At 47.7% G+C, this 23,525-nt stretch overlaps 2 protein-coding genes across 2 annotated transcripts in view; both read left to right on the top strand.

The window, feature by feature from the left end:
* LOC117042732 (zinc finger protein RFP-like) overlaps positions 1-4,125 on the top strand; it is a 30,135-nt gene extending 26,010 nt beyond the window's left edge. Inside the window, exon 8 of the mRNA XM_033142357.1 lies at positions 2,928-4,125. Within this exon, the coding sequence (XP_032998248.1) occupies positions 2,928-3,445 (518 nt within the window). The 3' untranslated portion in view covers positions 3,446-4,125. The remainder of the gene's footprint in view (positions 1-2,927) is intronic.
* Positions 4,126-15,556: 11,431 nt separating this feature from the next.
* Positions 15,557-23,407, top strand: LOC117042463 (zinc finger protein RFP-like). Its single transcript, XM_033142008.1, has 6 exons — positions 15,557-16,011; positions 16,504-16,599; positions 17,564-17,794; positions 18,970-18,992; positions 20,144-20,262; positions 22,822-23,407. Exons 1-6 carry the CDS (start codon positions 15,583-15,585, stop codon positions 23,361-23,363), a joined length of 1,440 nt encoding a protein of 479 aa, XP_032997899.1. The 5' UTR covers positions 15,557-15,582; the 3' UTR covers positions 23,364-23,407.
* Positions 23,408-23,525: the final 118 nt, after the last annotated feature.

The following is a 23,525-nucleotide window of genomic DNA, read 5'->3' as shown; positions in this document are numbered from 1 at the left end:
GATCCTGGGAAATTGAGTTTTTCAGCCATTTGGGGCTGTTACTTTTCCTCTTGCTTTCTATTACTTGCTGATGCTTACTGGTTTGCTTTCTTCTTGCTTCCTATTACCTACTGGTGCTTACTGGTTTGTACTGGTTTGCTTTCCTCTTGCTTTGTATTACTTGCTGGTGCTTACTGCTCTGTACTGGTTTGTACTGGTGCTTACTGGTTTGTACTGGTTTACTTTCCTCTTGCTTCCTATTGCTTGCTGGTGCTTACTGGTCTGTACTGGTTTGTACTGGTGCTTACTGGTCTGTACTGGTTTGTACTGGTGCTTACTGGTTTGTACTGGTGCTTACTGGTTTGTACTGGTTTGTACTGGTGCTTACTGGTTTGTACTGGTTTGTGTTCCTCTTGCTTCCTATTGCTTGCTGGTGCGTACTGGTTTGTACTGGTGCTTACTGGTCTGTACTGGTTTGTACTGGTGCTTACTGGTTTGTACTGGTTTGTGTTCCTCTTGCTTCCTACTGCTTGCTGGTGCATACTGGTTTGTACTGGTGCTTACTGGTCTGTACTGGTTTGTACTGGTGCTTACTGGTTTGTACTGGTTTGTGTTCCTCTTGCTTCCTACTGCTTGCTGGTGCATACTGGTTTGTACTGGTGCTTACTGGTCTGTACTGGTTTGTACTGGTGCTTACTGGTTTGTACTGGTTCGTGTTCCTCTTGCTTCCTATTGCTTACTGGTGCGTACTGGTTTGTACTGTTGCTTACTGGTCTGTACTGGTTTGTACTGGGGCTTACTGGTTTGTACTGGTTTGCTTTCCTCTTGCTTCCTATTACTTGCTGGTGCGTACTGGCTTCTACTGGTACTTACTGGTCTGTACTGGTGCTTACTGTTTTGTAAGCAATGCTTTTCCCCCTTTGCAAAAGCTGCACAAATCTGAACTGATCCTTTGCAAAAAAAAAAAAAAGCTGTAAAACATTGAGCTGATTCTGAAAAATAAACCATGGGTTTTAGAGGAGGAAAACCAGAAAAATATTTTTCCCCTTGTTTCCTCCTCTAAAAACGAGGTGCGCCCTATGGTCCGAAGCGTCCTATGGAGCGAAAAATACGGTAGTCTTGCAGGGAAAGGCAAGGGGTGAGATGGCTAAAGATAGCTTTGTTATGTATAATGAGATAAGAATCCAATGTCTTTGTTCAAACCAGGTTTCTCCATGGTTTTAAGTTTGGTGATTAGTTGCAATTCAGCCACTTCTCTTTCCAGTCTATTTCTGAAATTTCTTTGTATTAAGACAGCTACTTTGAGATCTTTTATAGAATGTCCTGGGAGATTGAAGTGTTCTCCTACTGGTTTCTCTGTCTTGTGATTCCTGATATCAGATTTATGTCCATTTATCCTTTGGCGTAGGGTTTGGCCTGTTTGTCCAATATAGAGAGCTGAAGGGCACTGTTGGCATTTGATTGCATACACAATGTTGGAAGATGAGCAATTAAATAGTCCTGAGATGGTGTGTTTGATGTTGTTGGGACCAGTAATGGTGTTATCCGGGTTTATGTGGCAGCAAAGTTGGCATCTGGGTTTATTGCAGGCTCTGGTACCAGTGTCCATGTTGAGTCCTGTTTTTGTATTATTGTGGGTGAGGAGCTGTTTGAGATTGGGTGGCTGTTTGTAGGCGATGAAGGGTCTTCCTCCCAGAGCTTGAGAAAGAGAACTGTCATTGTCTAGGAGAGGTTGTAGATCTCTGATGATGCGTTGTACTGTTTTAACTTGGGAGCTGTATGTGATGACTAGTGGTGTTCTGTTATTTTCTTTTTTGGGTCTGTCTTGCAGCAAGTTCTCTCTGGGTATCAGTCTGGCTCTGTCGATCTGTTGTTTAACTTCATCAGGTGGATATTTTAGTTCTAAAAAGGTTTGCTGTAGATCTCTTAGGTGAGAGTCTCTGTCTGTAGAGTTGGAACAGATGCGGCTGTAACGTAGGGCCTGGCTATATACAATGGATTGTTTGGTATGTTTGGGATGGTAGCTAGAAGCATGTAGATATGTTTGTCGGTCAGTTGGTTTACGGTATAAGGTGGTGTCTATGTGTCCATCCTGTATTTTTATAGTAGTGTCCAAAAAGTGTATTTCTTGCATAGATTGGTTCATAGTTAGGTTGATGGTGGGGTGAAAGTCATTGAATGTCTTGTGGAAGGTGTCCAGGGTCTGTTGACCATGTGTCCAGATAATAAAAATATCATCAATGTAACGCAGGTACAAGAGAGGTTTGAGTGGGTAGGAGTTTAGGAAACGTTCTAAATCTGCCATGAAGATGTTGGCATACTGTGGGGCCATGCGGGTGCCCATTGCTGTGCCGTTGATCTGAAGGAACAGATCCTCACCAAATTTGAAATTGTTGTGGGTAAGGACAAAATGACAGAGTTTCGTAGCAAAGTCCGCTGTGGTTTTATCTGAAATGGTGTTCCTTATAGCTTGTAAACCATCGTTGTGTGGGATGTTGGTATACAGAGATTCCACATCCATAGTGACTAGAATAGTATTGTTAGGAAGGTTATTCAAAGATTGTATTTTTCTCAGAAAATCTGTGGTGTCACGTACGTAGCTGGGAGCACTGATGGCATATGGTTTCAGAACAGAGTCCATATAACCGGAAACCCCCACTGTAATGGTGCCATGGCTTGGATTGGGGCAGAGCTTGTTCCTGCGAAGAACCTGCATACCAGTCTGAGTTCCTGGTTTCAGCCTCGATTTTATAGATTTTGCTTTCTTTAATAAAATCTACCGGTATACAGTGGCCTCCACGGTACCCGGGGCGGTGAAAGAAAACACCCCGGGGGCGTCGTGATCTGAAAGGGAATCTGGGTTTTTCGGGTGTTTTTTATTTATTTAACATGATGTCTGTTTCTGCCTCTTGGCTAATCTTCTCTTTCCCTCATCTTCTCCCCAACAGCAAATGTCACTCTGGATCCAGACACAGCCCATCCCAAACTCATCCTGTCGGAGGATCGGAAAAGCGTAAGATGGGGAGACGAAGAGCAAGACCTGCCTGACAATCCTGAGAGATTCAACTACCGGCCTTGTGTGTTGGGATGTGAGGGATTCACAGCAGGCAGACATTTCTGGGAAGTCAATGTTGAAAGTAGGGGGTATTGGGCTGTGGGGGTTGCCAGGAAGTCTGTGAGGAGAAAGGGCCGCTTCTCCTTTAGGCCTGAGGAGGGGATCTGGGTTGTGGAGAAGTCTGGAGGCAAGTACTCGGCCTGCACCTCCCCTGATCCCTCTCCTCTGCCCCTGAGGGAGAAGCCCAGGAGGATCCGGGTGACTCTGGACTATGAAGGGGGACATGTGTCTTTTTCTGACGCTGACTCAGGAGCCGAACTCTACACGTTCTCAGGAGCCTCCTTCTCTGGAGAGACCCTCCTCCCTTTCTTTTATCTGAGGGGGGATAAAACCCACCTCAGTATCTCCTGAGGAGACTAAATCTTCCTCTCAGGCCCAGCAGGAGTTTCTCTCCAGACCAGAGTGACTGATATAAAAAACATTTACCCACCAAGAGCACTTTGTGCAGTTTTTCAAGGGCCCTTTGAGAGGATTCATTCCAGTCAAAATCAGCAGAAATAACAAAACAAAAATGGGTTGTTGTGGCTTTGCATTTTCCTTGCTTTTCCCAGAATTCCCTCTGCTGCTTACTTCTTAAAGAGACAGTCACACATTTACAAGTCCCAATAAATAATATTTTCCTCAAAAAAAAAAATAATATTTACCTTCAATCTTGTTTTCCTTTTGAGATGTCTGATTTGGCAGAGAATGAGGCTCTTAACCCCAGGGTTGTGGGTCTGAGCCCCATGTTGGGCAAAGGTTTCCTGCACTGCAGGGGATGGGACTAGATTTCCCTCAACTCTGCAATTCTAGGAAACCTTTCTCTCCCCACAAGACCTTATGCAGCTGAAAAATTCATGCATCATTGGATTAATAGATGACTAAAAAATGAACCCCTTCCCCCACGTCAGGCAGGATAGCTCCTTGCTCTGGAGACCTTAGATGGGAAGAAAATGAAAAAGAAATTGAACAGGGCATCAGCTTCAAATGCCCTCTGCAAATGCAGCCTCGTCATTTCCACACTTTGACAGAAATAAACCTCATTGCATTGAGTGGGGCTTCTGCCCAGTTATATGTGTTTTGAGTGGATGTGTAGCAGTGGCCCTAAGGGGCCACAATGAATATAATGTGAACCCCAATAAATCATTCAATATGCTATAATAGAAATGCTATGGTAACCTGTTGCTTTAAGGAAACTGATGATTCTTTGCAAGAGACCTTCACTACTGGGAAAGAAGGACAGCAAATACGTCAATCACATTCATAAAGCTAGTACATAAGTTGATACATAGAACAAAGGCCTAACACAGATTCCCATGCATGCAAACTAACGAAGATGTAACAGATTGGTGAGAATCAAGGTTTAGTTAACAATGCGTATTGCGCATGCGTATTAGATTAGGTAATGTACATGCGTACTAAACTAAAATGAGGTAATGAAATATGATTGGTTAAACTGAAATGCTTTGTCTGAAATGTTATAAATACCCCTGCCCAGACCTTTGGACGGGCTTGCGGGCTTGCGGAAATGATTCGACTGTAACCCTTATTGCTTTGCAATAAATAAAACAAAATGGACTCCTAGCTCCTCTAGTCTCTGAGTTTTATTGGCGTAGCTCAGAAGAAGGGTCTTTTGCCCAATGCAACAGATGCATTAACGTTCCTTATTTACAGGCTGGATTCTGTCTATCAGGGGCATCAAATGAGGTGTCCTCTGGATAATGCTGGAATTCATCTCCCATCTGACCCATCCAGCAAGGCCAGGGGGTCAGAGAGGATGGGAGTTGCAGTCTGGCAGCTTCCAGAGGGGGCCCCATGGGCTGTGCCACCCTATACATTACGCAGGGCACCTTCCCTCTGTTCCTCAGCCCCACCCCAAATACACAATGCTCCCCCTAGGAGCGTCATTTTGGCACAAGGTGCATCTGAATTCTCTCTTTGGATACTAACGGCTGGAACAACAAATGCCTATGGAATTGACCCCTCTCAAAGATCTTGCAGGACTCTCCGGCTCCACTTTCAGGGCCACTGACTAATGACTGGTGCAGCCTGCTCCCCTTTTCCTGCGTTTCCCACAGGGTGGTGGCAGATGTCGGAATAAATACAACTTCCCCCCCCCCCGCCTGAGCGCCCTTGCTCCATCCCCTATATGATGTTGGCCTCATTTGTGTGTCATCGTACGTTATCCTGTGAGGCTCCACTCGCCCCGTGGAAGGACACAAAAAGCAGCTCATTTGTTTCAGCCACCCAGACCCCTCTTGTGGAAAACATGCAAGCAGGACCAGAGAGCAAAACCAGCCTTACCCCCCCCCCCACAGCCTTCAACCAATTTTACAAGCATGGGCTCCAATTTAAATAAAACTTTTTTTCTTTGGGGGGGGCAGATAAGCCCTGATCCCCTCCACCTTCAGCTTGGTTTTGTCACTCGCCCTTGTTCACCTCCAGCACCTTCCCCTGCTCCTTGTCGGTGGCACGCACCCCTTGCCCCGGGTGCCCTGACCTGGGGGTCCTGCCCACTGTCCACCCCCACTGCTGACAGGCAACACCACGCTGAGAGCAGCAGGAAAGGTGGGCAGCACTAGGCGAGCGAAGGATTGTGGCTGCTGCCACCACACAAGAAATGCACACATGAGACTGTGACCTCGCCTACGGGGTTCTGGCCGTCAGCAGTTCTCGGAGGGAAGCCCCTGCAGTACAGAGAGGAGCATGAAAATAAGCTGCTTTGAACACTCTGGACCTGAGCAGGATGCTGCCCCATCTTCTTTATGGGACCCAGAGACACTCTGGAAAAAGGTGCCCCTAGATGCCTGCATGCCACTTTGCAGCCCCTTCCACACCACCCTCGGTGAAAAAAGCAACCCTCATTACAAATGGGAGGGGCCAAAAGCCACATCGGCAACCCCAGGTATAAGTTGAGTTGAGTGGCCATTTTGCCTAGAATGAACAACGCCCCCCCCCAAAAAAAAACACAAATGTTGGCTGTGTCCCTAACACATTTCTCTTGCATTGGAAGTCAGTATGCAGATAAACAATGGGAGCAATAAGCATGTTCAAGAATGCTGTTTGAAGGCGCACAACACAGTGTGACTTTAGATGACACAATGGATGAGACATCAGGGGTTAGATTGAACCCTCTTTAAAGTAGGCCATGCTGGAAATAGGCATACATAGAACTGAACAAATGCTAATATTGCATTAGGTTGTAGAGCAGAGAGAGAGACTGACTGACCAATAAGGGTTATTCTATCACTGCTGCTCAGAGCTGCCTTGGGCTCTGCTGCAACTGTCCCCTATTAACAATCACTCCCTCTAGCTCCCTGCACTGTTTCTACCCCAACTGGTCATTATTACTTTAAGAACTACTAGTACCTGAGCTTGTTCCTTTCCTCCTCCCTCCCCATTCCCCTTTCCTTTTATGTCACCTATTTTACCTTGTTTTTCATTGACCTGTGAAACTGCATTCTTATTTCCTCATAAACAGATGCCTTTGTTCAAAGAAACTGGTTTGAGAAGCGCATTCACACTAAATCAAGCATTGCTGCAACCAGCAAGTTTTCAAACCATAGTGATGTGGGGTGGAGCAGAGAAACAAACTACTATGACTGTCGGAAACGCAGCTTAAATTATGGCAAGGTGTTGTGAGCAGGTGCCAGCAATGTGGGTACCTAGTTTGGTGAAATTGCTTATTCGCCTCTCACTCCACTTTTTATCCCCTAAACAGCTCTGTGAGGTTGACTAGTATCAGGAACAGCAAGTGGTCCAGGGGACTCTGAATTCCTAAAGCTAAAAAGGGACTTGAACCCAGCTCTCCCCAAGCCTACTTTTCTAGGCATCTGGTTGCCTCCCCCCTCTCTGCCACCTATAGTCAAGGAAGGCCGGCTGAAAAGTTATGCATTTACCTGCTTGCGCATATTGTTAGGACCCACCTTATTTTGGTGACAGTAAGTTGTTTTAAATTATTTTTAATTATTGTATTTAGTGGTTGTAACCTGTTCTGGAACCTTAGGGTAAAGGGTATAACAAGAATAAGAATAAGGGGGGAGCTTTATCCTCAAAGTCATCTGAATTAGGCACTAATTTCTTAAAATGATAAGCACCTGGCAGCTGCTTCTCTCGCCCAGTAGAGCAAGCAGTTTGCATTCTTTTCTCCGTTTTCTATCTGCTCAAATCAAAAAGGCCTCATTTTCCGGTGTTCTCTTAAGTCGCACGAATGGTTGAAGATTCTCCCCCAATCGGGGCATTTGCATGGCTTCCCCCATGTGTGGGTCCCTCTGTGACTCCGTAATGTATCTCTCTAGGAAAAGCTTTTCCCACAGTGGAAGCGCTTGTGCGCTTTCTGCTCAGTATGGATCCTCCGATGCAACTGAACCTCTTTGCGCACTCGGGACACTCGTATGGTTTCACTTCCACGAGGCCTCTCTGATGGCGCACCCAGATCTCTCGCTATGGAAAGGGCTTCTCACCCTCAGACCATTCGTATGCTTTCTCTCCCCTGTGCATCCTCTAGTGTTCAGCCAGGGCGGATTCCCCACACACGGGGCATTCGTAGGGATGTTCTTCGGCATTCAGGAATTTCAGAAATAGACTGGATAGAGAAGTTACTGAATTGCAACTCATTGTTGTTCCGTCGTTCAGTCGTGTCCGACTCTTCGTGACCCCATGGACCAGAGCACGCCAGGCACCCCTATCCTCCACTGCCTCTCGCAGTTTGACCAAACGTATGCTAGTCGCTTCGAGAACACTGTCCAACCATCTCATCCTCTGTCGTCCCCTTCTCCTTGTGCCCTCTTCTCTTCTCATGAGGTGGCCAAAGTACTGGAGCCTCAACTTCAGGATCTGTCCTTCCAGTGAGCACTCAGGGCTGATTTCTTTAAGGATGGATAGGTTTGATCTTCTTGCAGTCCATGGGACTCTCAAGAGTCTCCTCCAGCACCATAATTCAAAAGCATCAATTCTTCGGCGATCAGTCTTCTTTATGGTCCAGCTCTCACTTCCATACATTACTACTGGGAAAACCATAGCTTTAACTATACGGACTTTTGTCGGCAAGGGGATGTCTCTGCTTTTTGAGATGCTGTCTAGGTTTGTCATTGCTTTCCTCCCAAGAAGCAGGTGTCTTTTAATTTCGTGACTGCTGTCACCATCTGCAGTGATCATGGAGCCCAAGAAAGTAAAATCTCTCACTGCCTCCATTTCTTACCCTTCTATTTGCCAGGAGGTGATGGGACCAGTGGCCATGATCTGAGTTTTTTGATGTTGAGCTTCAGACCATATTTTGCGCTCTCCTCTTTCACCCTCATTAAAAGGTTCTTTAATTCCTCCTCACTTTCTGCCATTAAGGTTGTGTCATCAGCATATCTGAGGTTGTTGATATTTCTTCCGGCAATCTTAATTCCGGTTTGGGATTCATCCAGTCCAGCCTTTGGCATGATGAATTCTGCATATAAGTTAAATAAGCAGGGAGACAATATACAGCCTTGTCATACTCCTTTCCCAATTTTGAACCAATCAGTTGTTCCATATCCAGTTCTAACTGTAGCTTCTTGTCCCACATAGAGATTTCTCAGGAGACAAATGAGGTGATCCGGCACTCCCATTTCTTTAAGAACTTGCCATAGTTTGCTGTGGTCGACACAAATGCTTTTGCATAGTCAATGAAGCAGAAGTAGATGATAGCCATGTTCAAATATATAAAAGGATGTTGTTATGTACTGAGTTGAATAGGATCCAAACTGTAGCAGTCTCATTTGTCCTAGAACAATAGGATTGAGATTGCAGCAGTCTGACTGGTCCCAGAACAATAGGATTGAGATTGCAGCAGTCTGATTGGTCCGCAGGAGCCACCCAATCTAGCTCCAGGTGGAAGTGAATCTGCACTCCGATTGGCATACAGGAGTATCCCGGAATTAGCCAATCACGTGGGGCCCATTGTGTAAATAGTGTATATAAAGCAAACATTTTGGGGAAACTGGATTCCTCACTACTATGAGCTGAATAAAGAGCATGAAATTCACACTTGACTTCGAGTATATTTCAGATGTCATATAGAGGAGGGAGAAAGGTTGTTTTCTGCTGCTCCAGAGAAGTGGACGTGGAGCAATGGATTCAAACTACAAGAAAGAAGATTTCACCTAAACATTAGGAAGAACTTCCTGAAAGTAAGAGCTGTTTGACAGGTGAATTTGCTGCCAAGGAGTGTGGTGGAGTCTCCTTTGGAGGACTTTAAGCGGAGGCTTGACAGCCATCTGTCAGGAATGCTTTGATGGTGTTTCCTGCTTGGCACTTTGCAATGTGTATGATTTGTTTTGTATTGGCCTGAATGTCCTTTTGATGACTCATTAGATTTGGTTGTGCACCTGTGGAAGACCTGTCTCATCTTCTGCAAACATCTGATTCTAGAGCTGAGGTTATCTTATATAGTAAAGCAAGAGATTCCTAAGCTCCAGAAACATCTGTCAGGAATGCTTTGATGGTGTTTCCTGCTTGGCAGTGGGTTGGACTGGATGGCCCTTGTGGTCTCTTCCAACTCTATGATTCTATGATTCTGGAACTCTCTAGCTTTCTCCATAATCCAGCGCATGTTCACAATTTGGTCTCTGGTTCCTTTGCCCCTTTGAAATCCAGCTTGCACTTCTGGGAGTTCTCAGTCCACATACTGCTTAAGCCTGCCTTGTAGAATTTTAAGCATAACCTTGCTAGCGTGTGAAATGAGCGCAATTGTGCTGTAGTTGGAGCATTCTTTGGCACTGCCCTTCTTTGGGATTGGGATGTAGACTGATCATCTCCAGTCCTCTGGCCACTGCTGAGTTTTCCAAATTGCTGGCATATTGAGTGTAGCACCTTAACAGCATCATCCTTTAAAATTTAAAAGAATTCAGCTGGAATATTGTTATGTACTGAGTTGAATAGGATCCAAACTGCAGCAGTCTGATTGGTCCTAGAACAATAGGATTGAGATTGCAGCAGTCTGACTGGTCTCAGAACAATAGGATTGAGATTGCAGCAGTCTGACTGGTCCCAGAACAATAGGATTGAGATTGCAGGAGTCTGATTGGTCTGCAGGAGCCACCCAATCCAGCTCCAGGTGGAAGTGAATCCGCACTCTGATTGGCATACAGGAGTATCCCGGAATTAGCCAATCACGCGGGGCCCATTGTGTAAATAGTGTATATAAAGCAAACGTTTTGGGGGAACTCCATTCCTCACTACTATGAGCTGAATAAAGAGCATGAAAATCACACTGGACTCCGAGTATCTTTCACTGGCGACGAGGATGGGATCCCGCTGAGCTGACTGCCACACACAGCACCGCAGCAACGCCACCTGCCGCACAGCTGCCTCGCACCGTGTATCCAGGCTTCAGCTCCGGGTCCCAAGGAACTCAAGATGGCAACGGACAGCAGCTTCTCGCCATTCAACCCAGCATCAGGAGACTGGGAAGGATACGCCACCCGTTTCACCTTTCTTCTAGAAGCTAAAGGGGTCACCAACGATGCCAAGAAGAGGGCGATATTCTTCAGCGTCTGCGGAGAGGAGACATTCGAAATCGCCCGGGCTCTCCTTGCGCCTGATGATGTCGCTACCGTTCCTTACAAAACAATAGTGGAACGGCTGAAGGGGCACTTCTCGCCACAGCCCTCGGTGGTGGCTCGTCGAAATGCCTTCTATGCAAAGCGGCAAGCCCCTGGGGAAACCATAACGGGGTTTGTGACCTCCCTCCGCCAAGCCGCTCGGTTCTGCAACTTCTCAGAGTTGGAGAACATGCTGCGTGACCGCCTCGTCGGTGGCCTGAGGGATGAGAAGCTGCAACGACGCCTCTATGCCAAGAAGGACCTAACATTCCAGGTCGCTCTGGAGGAGGCCCTGGCAACAGAAGCCGCCGAGAGGTCGATGCAAGAGGCACGGCCGAGCGTGCCGTCCCAACCAAGGGTCCACCACGAGGACCTCATCGATGATTCAGGATCAGACAGGGAGGAGGTGCACAGAGTACAGCGGCGCACTCAAGCCGTGCACACACCACAGCTGCCTCGACCAGAAGGAGGGAACTGCGCAAGCTGCGGGGAGAATCACGAGAGGAGGACCTGCCGTTTCCGCAATGCCGAGTGCAGGCAGTGCAGAAAATCAGGCCACATCGCCCGGGTGTGTCGGGCTCGGCCCATCCGACGCCAGGCATCAGATGACCGCCCCAAGAGCCCCAGGTCCCGGGGCCCAACGCACCAAGGCAACTCGACGGAGACCACGGACTACCAGGTATACCAGTTGCCCCACCCCAACATAGAGAAAATTTATGTAGAGGTACAGATAGAGGGGGCCCCGTGCCGCATGGAGCTGGACACAGGTTCAACCCTATCCATAATCTCGGCACGGACTTTAAGGAAACTGTGCCCTAGTGGGGGTCCCAAACTCAGGCCAGCCCCATTCACCCTCCGGGACTTCCAGAAACGTAAGGTCCCTACAATGGGGGTGGGGACCTTCAGGGTGCAATATCGAGGGCGGACGCGGCAACTGGACTTGCTCGTGGTCAAGGGCTCCTACGTTAGCTTACTGGGATTGGCATGGTTTGGACCACTGGGGCTAGCCGTCACCGGGGTGAACCGCACTAGCTTACAAGTGGATGTGGACGCCATATGCAAGGAGTTTCCGGGGGTTTTCGATGGGAAATTGGGACAGTATACAGGCCCCCCCATTGCCCTACAGCTGGACCCCACAGTACGACCTGTGAGGCTCAAGGCCCGCCGGGTCCCGTTTGCCCTGAAACCCCGCATAGACGAGGAATTGGACCGGCTCGTGGAGCAAGGAGTGCTGGAGCCTGTGCCTAATGCCACCTGGGAAACCCCGATCGTCACACCCATCAAGCCTAATGGTTCGATCCGCATCTGCGCAGACTACAAATGTACCATAAACAAGGCCCTCACGGCCCACGCATACCCAGTGCCAGTGGTCAGCCATGTCCTCGCCACCCTGGCTGGGTCAAAAATTTTTGGCAAGCTGGACTTGGCCCAAGCCTATCAACAGCTGCCAGTAGATGAAGCCACAGCAGAGGCACAGACGATTGTGACACACAGGGGAGCGTTCAAGGTAAAGCGGCTGCAATTCGGTGTCAGCGTGGCACCAGGCATATTCCAGAATCTAATGGACTCTCTCCTTAAAGGGATTCCTGGCGTCACCCCCTTCTTCGATGATGTGTTGATTGCCGGGCCCACGGCAGAGGAGTTTGAGGATCGCCTCCGCACCGTTCTGCACCGTTTCCAGACAGTGGGTCTCAAGGTGAAGCGGGAAAAGTGTCTACTGGGAGTGCCTCAGGTGGACTTTCTGGGATTTATGGTGGATGCAGAAGGGGTCCACCCGACTGGGGACAAGGTACGGGCCATTTGTGATGCCCCAGCGCCCAAGGGCAAGACTGAACTTCAGGCCTTCTTGGGGCTATTGAACTTTTACCATGCCTTCCTTCCCCATAAGGCAGCAGTAGCAGAGCCCCTACACAGACTCCTGGACAAGCGGGCCCCTTGGGTGTGGGGCCAGCGCCAGGAGGCCGCATTCCAGGCAGTCAAGGACTTGCTCATCTCAAACTCGGTCTTGGCACACTTCGACGAGAGGCTGCCGGTGGTGTTAGCATGTGACGCCTCACCCTACGGCATCGGTGCTGTCCTTGGACACCAACTCCCAGATGGAAGAGAGGTGCCAGTGGCATACTTTTCCCAGACACTCACCACAGCTGAGCGGAACTACTCGCAAATCGACAAGGAAGGTCTGGCAATCGTGAAGGGAGTAAAAAAATTCCACGATTTCTTGTACGGGCGCCCCTTTACCGTGGTGACTGATCACAAGCCGTTGCTTGGTTTGTTTGCCCCCGAAAAGCAGACCCCCCAAGTGCTGTCTCCTCGCGTCCTCAGGTGGTCAATTTTCCTTGCCGGCTACCAGTATGCACTGATTCACCGCCCTGGGAAAGCGATGGGCCACGCAGACGCCCTCAGCAGGCTACCACTACCAGAAACAGGCCCCGACCCAGCACCCGCACAAGAGGTTATGAGCCTGGAGCTGCTTCCCGACCGCCCTATTCAGGCACAAGAAGTTGCACACCATTCCAAGAAAGATAGGGTCATCTCCCGGGTCCTGGACTGGGTGTGGAGGGGATGGCCCAGCAGCAGCCCCGGGCCAGAATTCGCTGGCTACACAACCCGTAAACATGAACTGTCGGCCCACAAGGGGTGCCTGTTATGGGGAAGCAGGGTCGTCGTTCCTGAGCCCCTTCGCAAAAGGGTCCTTGCAGCCCTACACGAGACACACCCAGGGGTAGTGAGAATGAAGGCCCTCGCCAGGAGTTATGTATGGTGGCCAGGGATTGACGGAGAGATAGAGACCTGGGTCAAACACTGCCAGGCCTGCCAAGAATCCCGCCCAGATCCCCCAAGGTCCCCAGTGCAGTCCTGGGAGTCCGCCCGAGCACCATGGTCACGCCTGCACATGGACTTTGCGGGCCCCTTCCAGGGGAAAACATTCTTCATAGTGGTGGACTCCTACACCAAATGGCTGGAAGTCGCACTGGTACCATCCACTTCTACGTCCGCAGCCATCCGGGTACTACGCAGGCTGTTTGCAACCCATGGACTCCCTGACACTCTCGTCTCAGACAATGGAACCGCATTTACGTCAGAAGAATTCCAGACCTTCACAGCGCAGAATGCCATCCGCCACATCCGCTCAGCACCATTCCACCCTGCCACCAATGGCCAAGCAGAGCGCATGGTGCGGACCACCAAGGACACCCTACGCCGTATGACGCAAGGGGACTGGGAGTACCGCCTTGCCACATTCCTTCTAGCACAGCACAGCACCCCCAGCTCAACGACTGGCCGGAGCCCCGCTGAACTACTAATGGGCCGGCGCCTCGCAATCAGACTGGACCGCCTCCACCCTGACAGAGCTCAGGATGAGGTAGTGGTGGGGGAAGGCAGGAACCCCCGGACCTTTGTGGCCCAGGATCCAGTGTACGCAAAGAATTTTGGGGCAGGCCCAGCATGGGTACCCGCCACAGTCACCAGGGTGACGGGCCCCGTCTCATACGAGGTGCTAACAGAGGGGGGGCAATGCTGGCGCCGCCACTGCAACCAGCTACGGCGACGATTCCCAGGAGAAAACCAGGAGGAGGACAGGTCAGAGGAGTCCCAAGGGAACAGTGGGGCATTGAGACCCGTAGAACAGGAGGGGCCGGCAGGGGAGGCAGAATCAGTAAATACTGAGAGGACCCGTGAGGCCAAAAGGGCACCGGAACCAGAGCCACGACAGAGCGAGCTGGTTGCGCCAGACCAAACAGCCCCATCACAACCAGCAGCCTTGGAACACGAGCCTGAACCAGAACCCCTGACCATGGAACAGCCCAGGCCGCAACGCACACGTAGGCGGCCCGCGTACCTTGAGGACTATGGATGCAACCTCCCAGGCAGGACTGGAACTTAGAGGGGAGGGGTGTTATGTACTGAGTTGAATAGGATCCAAACTGCAGCAGTCTGATTGGTCCTAGAACAATAGGATTGAGATTGCAGCAGTCTGACTGGTCTCAGAACAATAGGATTGAGATTGCAGCAGTCTGACTGGTCCCAGAACAATAGGATTGAGATTGCAGGAGTCTGATTGGTCTGCAGGAGCCACCCAATCCAGCTCCAGGTGGAAGTGAATCCGCACTCTGATTGGCATACAGGAGTATCCCGGAATTAGCCAATCACGCGGGGCCCATTGTGTAAATAGTGTATATAAAGCAAACGTTTTGGGGGAACTCCATTCCTCACTACTATGAGCTGAATAAAGAGCATGAAAATCACACTGGACTCCGAGTATCTTTCAAATATCATCACTTCCACTGGCCTTGTTGTTAGTGAGGCTTTCTAAGGCCCATTTGACTTCACTCTCCAGGATGTCTGGCTCAAACATTTTGCAACTCATTACCAAACTTAAAACCATGGAGAGACCTGGTCTGAACAAAGACATTGGATTCTTATCTCATTACACAAGACAAAGCTATCTTTAGCCATCTCACCCCTTGCTTTTTCCTTTAAGACTATTTGCAGTCGTCAACAGTCATCAACTGGTTTTCCACACCCATTCCCAGCAGCCTTCTGAGTAATACCCCTCCTCACTCTCTCACTATATATAAGGGTCTGGTGACTTCTGTTTCAGTGTATCTGAAGAAGCGTGCATGCACACAAAAGCTCATACCAAGAACAAACTTAGTTGGTCTCTAAGGTGCTACTAGAAGGATTTTTATTTATTTATTTCTTTTAGGTACGTGTGGGTTTGTGTGGGTGTGTAATGAAAAGCATGGGAAGCAATCAAAAAGCATTCGCTGCTACTTGAGAAAATATTCAGCAACTGCAAAGACCTGGAGGCATTTAAAAAATAAAAATAAAATAAAAATAAAGATCACTTGATCACTGAGTCATTTCCAGGAAAGGAAACTCCCAGTGGCTGAAAACAGAGAAAGTGAAACTTAACTTAACTCGAGTGAGGGAGCCATGGCTGCTGCAGGGGGTCATATCCAGCGTCTCCGTGATGAAGCCACTTGCTCCATCTGCCTGGATTACTTCAAGGATCCAGTGACCATCCCAGAGTGTGGGCACAACTTCTGCCGATCCTGCCTCATCCAGTGCTGGGGGGAATCGGAGGCAGAGGCTTCGTGCCCTCAGTGCAGAGAACGAGTCCAGAGAAGGAGCCTCATCCCCAACCGGCAACTGGCTAACATGCTAGAAATAGCTAAGAATCTCAGCCTTCAAGAGGGGAAGAAAGAAGGAGTGGGGAAAGGGAGAGTCTGTGAGGATCACCAGGAGCCCCTGAAGCTCTTTTGCAAGGAGGATGAAGCCCCCATCTGCGTGGTGTGTGACAGATCAAAGGAGCACAAACACCACGAGGTGATTCCTCTGAAGGAGGCTTTCGAGGAATACAAGGTAGGAGATCCCCGGATCTTGAGAGGGTGAAATAGCTGTGGATTCTTCTTGGGAGGATTTTTATTAAATTCTCAGGTCCAAAGTAGGCATGGCATTAATTGGTGGTTGTTTATTACCTTAGAAGCTGCCCAGGGGAAGCCTGAGGGCTCCTGGGATGGCTGGGTGGAGGGAGTTGAAGTCTTTCTCTCTGCCAGGGGGACAAAGGGATCTCTCCTTTGGTATCCCTGAGTAGCATCTCCAAAGATAGGTAGAAGTCTGTAAGCAAGGGGGGACCTAACTGGGTCCCTGAGCCCCACAGGGGTGCCACAGAACAAAGGTAGCTGGTCCAGGGAGTCATGGACCCAAAAAGGTTGAAAACCTCTGGACTTTTATTTCCTCCAGTAAACTACTTTGCTGTTATAGCAAGGCCACAGGGCGCAAGAAGCCAGTATAATATTCATCTCCTCTCTTTGTGTCTCAATCAAACCTGAGTTTTCCTTCTTTTTTTTTCAGGGAGAGATCTGTAGCCGCCTGAAGACTCTGAGGAAGGAGAGAGGGAAAATTCTGGCCTATCAAGGAGATCTGGTCAAGGAAAGCCAAGACCTCCTTGTAGGTGTCTCTGTTGTTTGTAGTGAGGGAACAAGCACTTGAAGAATTGAGTCAGGACTGAGGAGGGATGGGGAAATCTGCCCATTTCAGCTTCTCCCCATTTTTCCTTTTTCCATATCAGTCTGTTTATTAATTTATTATTCTGAAAATGAATCAGATGTTAGTGTAGCTACCTCCTTGTATAAATATTTTGATCTGTACTTTAAACTTATAAATACATTTCTTTTGAGAATATTACCCAACTGGATCAACATTCAAAATATCAGAGGGGTGAATTTCAAAGGATTCCTCTGTTTTGGTCTCCATATTTTTTCAGCAATAGCAAATCAGGTAAGTTCACCTTTGAATGCAGCTAAATTGAGTTTCTTTCCCATTGTCGTTCATTATGTGAATAGCAGTGAAGGAGAAGCCTGAGGACTTGTGAGCTGAAAGGGTGGAAGCAATCCAATCCAAATCCTGATTTCCCATAAATATAACTAAAGGACTGTCTTTCTAAATGTGCGCTCTTGTTCATCTTTAGGAAACTGAGGCCATTTTGAACCTTTAAAGAAAATGGGGGAGCTATGGGGATGAACTCTGCACTTTGTCCTCCTCCTCCTCTGTTTCTGTTGCCTTCCTACACCTAAATGGCACCAGTCTAAACTGAGGGGTGTTTTACGCCCATGGAAGTTCTCTGAACCACTTAGAACTCTGGTTATGCCATGCCCCAAAACACGCAGGGAACATCCATGGCTAGAAAAAGAGCTCCTTGTTTGAGGCTCTAGCTCTCTGCGAAACAGAAGTAAATAGAAACAGCTATGGAGAGGGCTTCCCCTCAAAATAAATGTTTACTTCTTTAGCCACTGGAGGTTTCATGCCTATGAAAAATCAGAAGTGTCCTCCCTGTGGAATTCTCATCATGCTCCTCCTGATGTTTTGAAGGCTGACCATCTTCAACACGCTCAGACCTCCTCATTTCTTGCAGAAATTAACAGAAACGGAGAGGTTGAAGACTGTGGAGAAGTTCAGAGAACTGCGCCAGTTCCTGGAAGAACAAGAAAAACGTCTGCTGAATCATGTGGAAGAGGTGGAGAAGGAGATTGCAGGGAGAAGGGATGAGCAGCTGGCCAGACTCTCCAGGAAACTTTCCTCCCTTGAGAGGATCATCCAGGAGATGGAGGAAAAGGGTCAGCAGCCAGCGAGTGAACTCCTGCAGGTAAGGCGGTGGCAGGAACAGCCCACGGCTCCAGGAAGAGGCTGCCTCCTGTCCTTTATGCACCCCTTTCATGTATACAAGGAGTGCAGGGATTCAGATGATGGAGCCTCTAGTCAGGTTTGTAATGGACAGGAAGACCCAAGAGACCTGGGATGCTTAACTCACCTGAATACATACTAGAGATTCTCCTGTGTTCTTGATGGAACGGGAGGTGGTTTTCTCCTCTTTGCGGATGATTTGTCTCTGAATGCCTTCCCACTTGGCAATGCTGCCTTCCTGCCCTGTGAGGGGCAGCACTGGGGATGCATTCAGGCCTCCTTCTGACCTGAGCCAGTCTATTGACCAAGCTTCTCTTCCCGTTCCCTCCACAACTTCTGGGTTCATCACCTTCCCCAGGGATCCAGATCGGACCAAAATGGTGCTCAGTCACAGTGACCAAAGAGCAAGACAGAGGGACTCATCCAGACTGCTGCTTGTCCCACCCCTTTCCTCTTTACTGCTGAATTAGAGCAAACATCAGCCAGGTTTTGTCCGGATTGACCTTTGCTTTGATGTTGCACTAAGGAGCAGGTTTTCCCTGAGGGAAAGCGGCAGGGCAAAGGCAAAACTGTTTTCTGGGCACAGGAAAGGCAGAATTGTGGAGGAGCCCAAAGAAACACTGACCTGTTTTATTACCCCTTTGGAGGCATTTTATGCTGCAGGTGCTTTTTTAAATTTCTAGTTGGAGAATAGAATCTGAAATTTGGGGATTTCTATAGAAGACAATTTGGGACAGTGCTCTGATAGGATTATCCTGTAGACTTTCTTACGTCTGAATTGCACAATGCAAACTGGATTAAAGTTAAGAAATTATAATCTAAGAGAAGAGATGGGTTGGAATCTTCTCTTGAACCCACAAATGTGAAAATTCCCTTAAATGCTGGTGGATTTTCATAAGGATTTTAAACAATAATGGCAAACTGATGTGGAAATGTGGAGAACTTGATTTTGGAAAAATTGATAATTTCAGATTGGATAAATAAAACATTTGAGAAGCGAAAACTGACTGATTCAGCCACCCCTACCCAAAACCTTGGCATGTGTCAGGCAGACTGACATCCGAGGGCCAGGGTCTGAGGGGTCTTGCTAGTGTGGCCTGTCGTGTGCAGTGAATTCCCTTATCTTTTCCCCTCTAGGATGTGAGAAGCACCTTGCAGAGGTAAGTGGATCTGGCTCATTTCCATTATCATCCCTCCATGAGGCTGGGATGCAAGAACCTCAAACATGGCCCTCCAGGGGCTGCAAGGGGGAGACTGTAGGACTCACTCCCTGCAGGACTGTAGGACTCACTCTCACAGGTAAAAGCAGGGCCGTCCCCTCTTTGGAACTTGTAGCACCCCAATTAATTAGTGTTATTTCCTTTGTGAGGTTTGGTTTTACTTTTGCAATGTGTATGATTTGTTTTGTATTGGCCTGAATGTCCTTTTGATGACTCATTAGATTTGGTTGTGCACCTGTGGAAGACCTGTCTCATCTTCTGCAAACATCTGATTCTAGAGCTGAGGTTATCTTATATAGTAAAGCAAGAGATTCCTAAGCTCCAGAAACATCTGTCAGGAATGCTTTGATGGTGTTTCCTGCTTGGCAGTGGGTTGGACTGGATGGCCCTTGTGGTCTCTTCCAACTCTATGATTCTATGAAATATTTTGAGTTTACTCAAGTGTCACTAAGAGAAAGCTATTTTACTGGCACACACAACAAGGCAGAGTTACTTTCTTAGGAGCAATTATTGACTTAGTTGTTTCCTTATAGACGGACCAGTTCAGTCACTCTACAACAAATACCATTCTGGCCACCCCACCCTGTGCCAAGCAAATTCCTGCCCCATAGAGCCCCTTGGGAGGGAGCGGCTTCTCACAGGGGCGCAGGAATTGGCTATTTTATTGACCATATTTCGGCTGCAGTATTTAAATTCAAGGTGTCACTCAGGTTCAGAGTAGAGGTTTTAAGGAACATTTCATGTTTCCCAACAGAATTGAATCTCTTTTTCTTCCTCACGCCTTCTCTGGGGACATCTAAGGAAAGGAAAAGTGTGCTGTGCTGTCATCACCCTTAGACAAATACTTCCCCTTGATACCATATGATTCTACTGCTTCTTTGAATAGACATCAGTCGGGAGACTCAGAGGCCTGCGGTTGCTATTTTGACCATTGGGGGTCTGGGTGAGGAGTCTGTAGTGAGGAAGAAACTCCCCACTCAGTGCCTGCCTTTCTCTCTAGGATTCCCACAGCTGGCTTCCTCCTCGCAATTTCTTTTCCTTTACCATAAATTGTGGATTTGAATGGGTTGAATTTTTTTTCGTTTCACCAGGTATGAGAAAAGAGAGAGTCCAGAGAAGCCACTTGCTTTCCCTCCAGAGCTCAGGAATAGGATCTTGGAATCCTGTGATCTAAATCACCTTATGGAGGATACAACGAAACAATTGAAAGGTAATGAAAAATGGGTGTCAGGATTTCACACTGGGAATTCTATTACTTCTTCAGAACTGAACATGCCAGGCTCTTATTGCATGGAATTGAGTAACCGCAGGATACCTACCTTCTTGGTGCTCCAGCCTTCATTTCATGCTCCCCAGAATGGCCCATGTATATTGTGATGCTGGAGCTTGTACAGAAAGCAAAGTCAGGATTTTTTCCTCCCATGTGCATCTCCTTTTCCTTTTGGTTACCAGTCTACACAATCTGTGGTTCTCCTGCTCTGAATGGCTTGTTTCTCAGCGGTGGAGCCAAGGCCTGAGCCGTCTCTTCCTCAGACATCCCCCTGCAGCTGCCCTATCTAGGGCTTCAGGTGTCATAATCTCCTGAGAGTTCCCCCATTGAGGATGGAAGCAAGAGCACATGAGCCCCAAAGGGAACGATTATGCTTGTTAATCTGAAAGATTTGTAGAAGGTTTGTGAGGAAGGGCTTCCTTTTGCCTGAGAGCCCTGCCAAGCCTTCCTCAATTATTTACCCCACTACTTTTCTTGGGGAAGATGTTAAGGCTGCCTCCATCTCTCCCCTCTTTACCCTTTTACTGGATTCCTATTGCTCTGCCTCCCCTCCAGTCCAAGAATGTAGAGCCCAATTTCTGTGACAAAGTTCAGAGACCATCAGAATTCATGCTGATTTTTTTTAATTCTGCTATTTGTAAGCTTGCTTTATGATTGCTGAGTTTTAAAGCTTTAGTTATTTTCATGGATTCTTTCTATGATTGTTTTTAATTTTTAATTATTTTATCTACAGTCGTACCTCGGTTCTTGTATTTAATCTAGTCTAGGAATTGGTTTGACTCCCGAAATGGTTCGAGAACCAAGGCGTGGCTTCCGATTGGCTGAAAAAGCTTTCTGAAGCCAATCAGAAACTGCGGAAGCCATGACGGATGTTTGGCTTACGAAAAACAATCACTTCCGTTTTTCTATAGTTCGGGAGCCGAAATGTTTGAAGGTGATCGGCTTCTGAGGTTCCACTGTAATATTTAAAAATTATACAGTCAAACCTCGGAAGTCAAAACGAAATTCACTCCGGAAGGACGTTCGACGTCCAAAACGGTCAATTTCCGAGGCACAGCTCTTTCAATGTTCACTTCCAGGTTTTTTACTTTTGGGAGCCGAAATATACAGTAACAGAGACGATCGAAAACCGAGGTTTGATCGTACAGGTACTTGAATTCAAAGATGCCACGTTATGAAGTGTTACTTTTGAATGGATATTTATTTCAGGTGGAAGAGAGTTGCCCTTACACTTCATATCTTTTTTGCTTCCTCAGATGCTCTGTTACTCAGAAAACAGATTAAGAAAGGTAAATTTCCAGGGGAGGAACAATTTCACAGGAGGGAAGGGGACTGATATTTCATGGGTTCTGCAGACTTTGGGACCCCATCAATCCCCCTGCACTTAAGGAGAGTCCATATGAACATGTTTAACAGTTTAATAAATTGTTCTGTGCACACTTGCGTTCACAAAGAGGTGAACAGGAGCCCAAATACTTTCATGTGGCAAGCAGGGGAGCAATATGTATTATTATTATTATTATTATTATTATTATTATTTTGTTGAAAGTTAAGAGCATTGCTACTAGCAATATATCACAGCTTCCATAGCCTACATAGAGTAGGGGTATTTAAAATGACAGTCATCATGGCAATCCATGGTTAAGAGTAGAAGTTGGCAAGTGTGTCCTCTTTTTTCTCTTCAAAATACGGCAACTCTACACTCGCCTATCATGACTGTCTCAGCCCCTAACTGGTAACCTTTTGAGTTATTCCCCCCCCTTCCCTCAGGGAACTAGTCTTATGGTATATATTCAATCCAAAACAGAATCATTGAATGAGCAGTCCTTTGTACAATTGCCCTGCCATCTTCCTCCTCTTCCCTGGCGGCAAGGCCTAAACTTCCAAGATGGTTGGGAGGAAGGCAAGGAGAGACCAAGTGGGTGAGAGAGATGGAGAGCAGGAATAAACAGGCTCCCCAGTGCGGGGGCGCCTATGTGTGGTTTTATGTTGTATTTTTTTGCTGTGAACCACCTTGAGATCTATGAATGAAGGGCAGTATGCAAATATAATACTGTTGTGGTTGTTGTTGTTATGATAACAGGGGGGGTCCTCATCTCCCAGCCCAACCCAGAGCTCCCCAAAGGTCAATTCCCACAGAGATTGTCAGAGGAAAGCAGCTTCTCTCCTCTCCTGCCTCCTCCAGTTCTCCTCTCTTTCTCCTTCACTAACACAGAAGAGTTGAGCAAAAGGTTTATTGTGTGGTTTTTCCTCTTAGAAAATGCCTGGGTTGAGTGGAGGGCAGGCACAATACACACTGAATATAAGAAAATGAAGAAAACTGATTTAAAAACCAACAAGGAAGATATTTATTCTGATGAAAGTCTGCAAGGAGGAGTCTCAGTCTTGCAGGCGATGCAAAGAAATCCCATTCATCTGAAATGGAATCTGGGTTTTTCGGTTGTTTTTATTTAATTATCAGAATGTCCATTTCTGCCTTTGACTCTGCCTAATCTTCTCTTTCCCTCATCTTCTCCCCAACAGCAAATGTCACTCTGGATCCAGACACAGCCCATCCCCAACTCATCCTGTCCAAGGATCGGAAAAGCCTGAGAAGAAGAGACAAAGAGCAAAACCTGCCTGACAATCCTGAGAGATTCAACTACCGGCCTTGTGTGTTGGGACTTGAGGGATTCACAGCAGGCAGACATTTCTGGGAAGTCACTGTGGGAAGTGGGGAATGGTGGACTCTGGGGGTCGCCAGGAAGTCTGTGATGAGAAAGGGTCACTTCTACTTCAGTCCTAAGGTGGGGATTTGGGCTGTGCGGAAGTGGGAAGATGAGTACTGGGCCTGCACCTCCCCTGATAATTCTCCTCTGTCCCTGAGTTGGGAGCCCAGGAGGATCCGGGTGACTCTGGACTGTGAAGGGGGACGTGTGTCTTTTTCGGACGCTGACTCAGGAACCGAACTCTACACGTTCTCAGGAGCCTCGTTCTCTGGAGAAACCCTCCTCCCTTTCTTTCATCTGTGGGGGAATAAAACCCACCTCAGGATCTCCTGAGGAGACTAAATCTGCCTCTCAGGCCCAGCAGGAGTTTCTCTCCAAGCCAGAGTGACTGATATAAAAAACATTTACCCACCAAGAGTACGTTAGGCAGTTGTTCAAGGGCCCTTTGAGAGGATTCATTCCAGTCAAAATCAGCAAAAACAACAAAACAAAAAT

Source organism: Lacerta agilis, chromosome 2, assembly GCF_009819535.1.
Source record: "Lacerta agilis isolate rLacAgi1 chromosome 2, rLacAgi1.pri, whole genome shotgun sequence".
Taxonomy (NCBI): Eukaryota; Metazoa; Chordata; class Lepidosauria; order Squamata; family Lacertidae; genus Lacerta; species Lacerta agilis.
This window is presented reverse-complemented; position numbering and strand designations above follow the sequence as displayed.

Coding starts and splice junctions, on each gene's coding strand:
- LOC117042463 (XM_033142008.1), top strand. CDS start 15,583: ATGGCTGCTGCAGGGGGTCATATCCAGCGTCTCCGTGATGAAGCCACT. Junction 16,012..16,503: donor AGGCTTTCGAGGAATACAAG/GTAGGAGATCCC, acceptor TTTTTTTTTCAG/GGAGAGATCTGTAGCCGCCT. Junction 17,795..18,969: donor CAGCGAGTGAACTCCTGCAG/GTAAGGCGGTGG, acceptor TTTCCCCTCTAG/GATGTGAGAAGCACCTTGCA.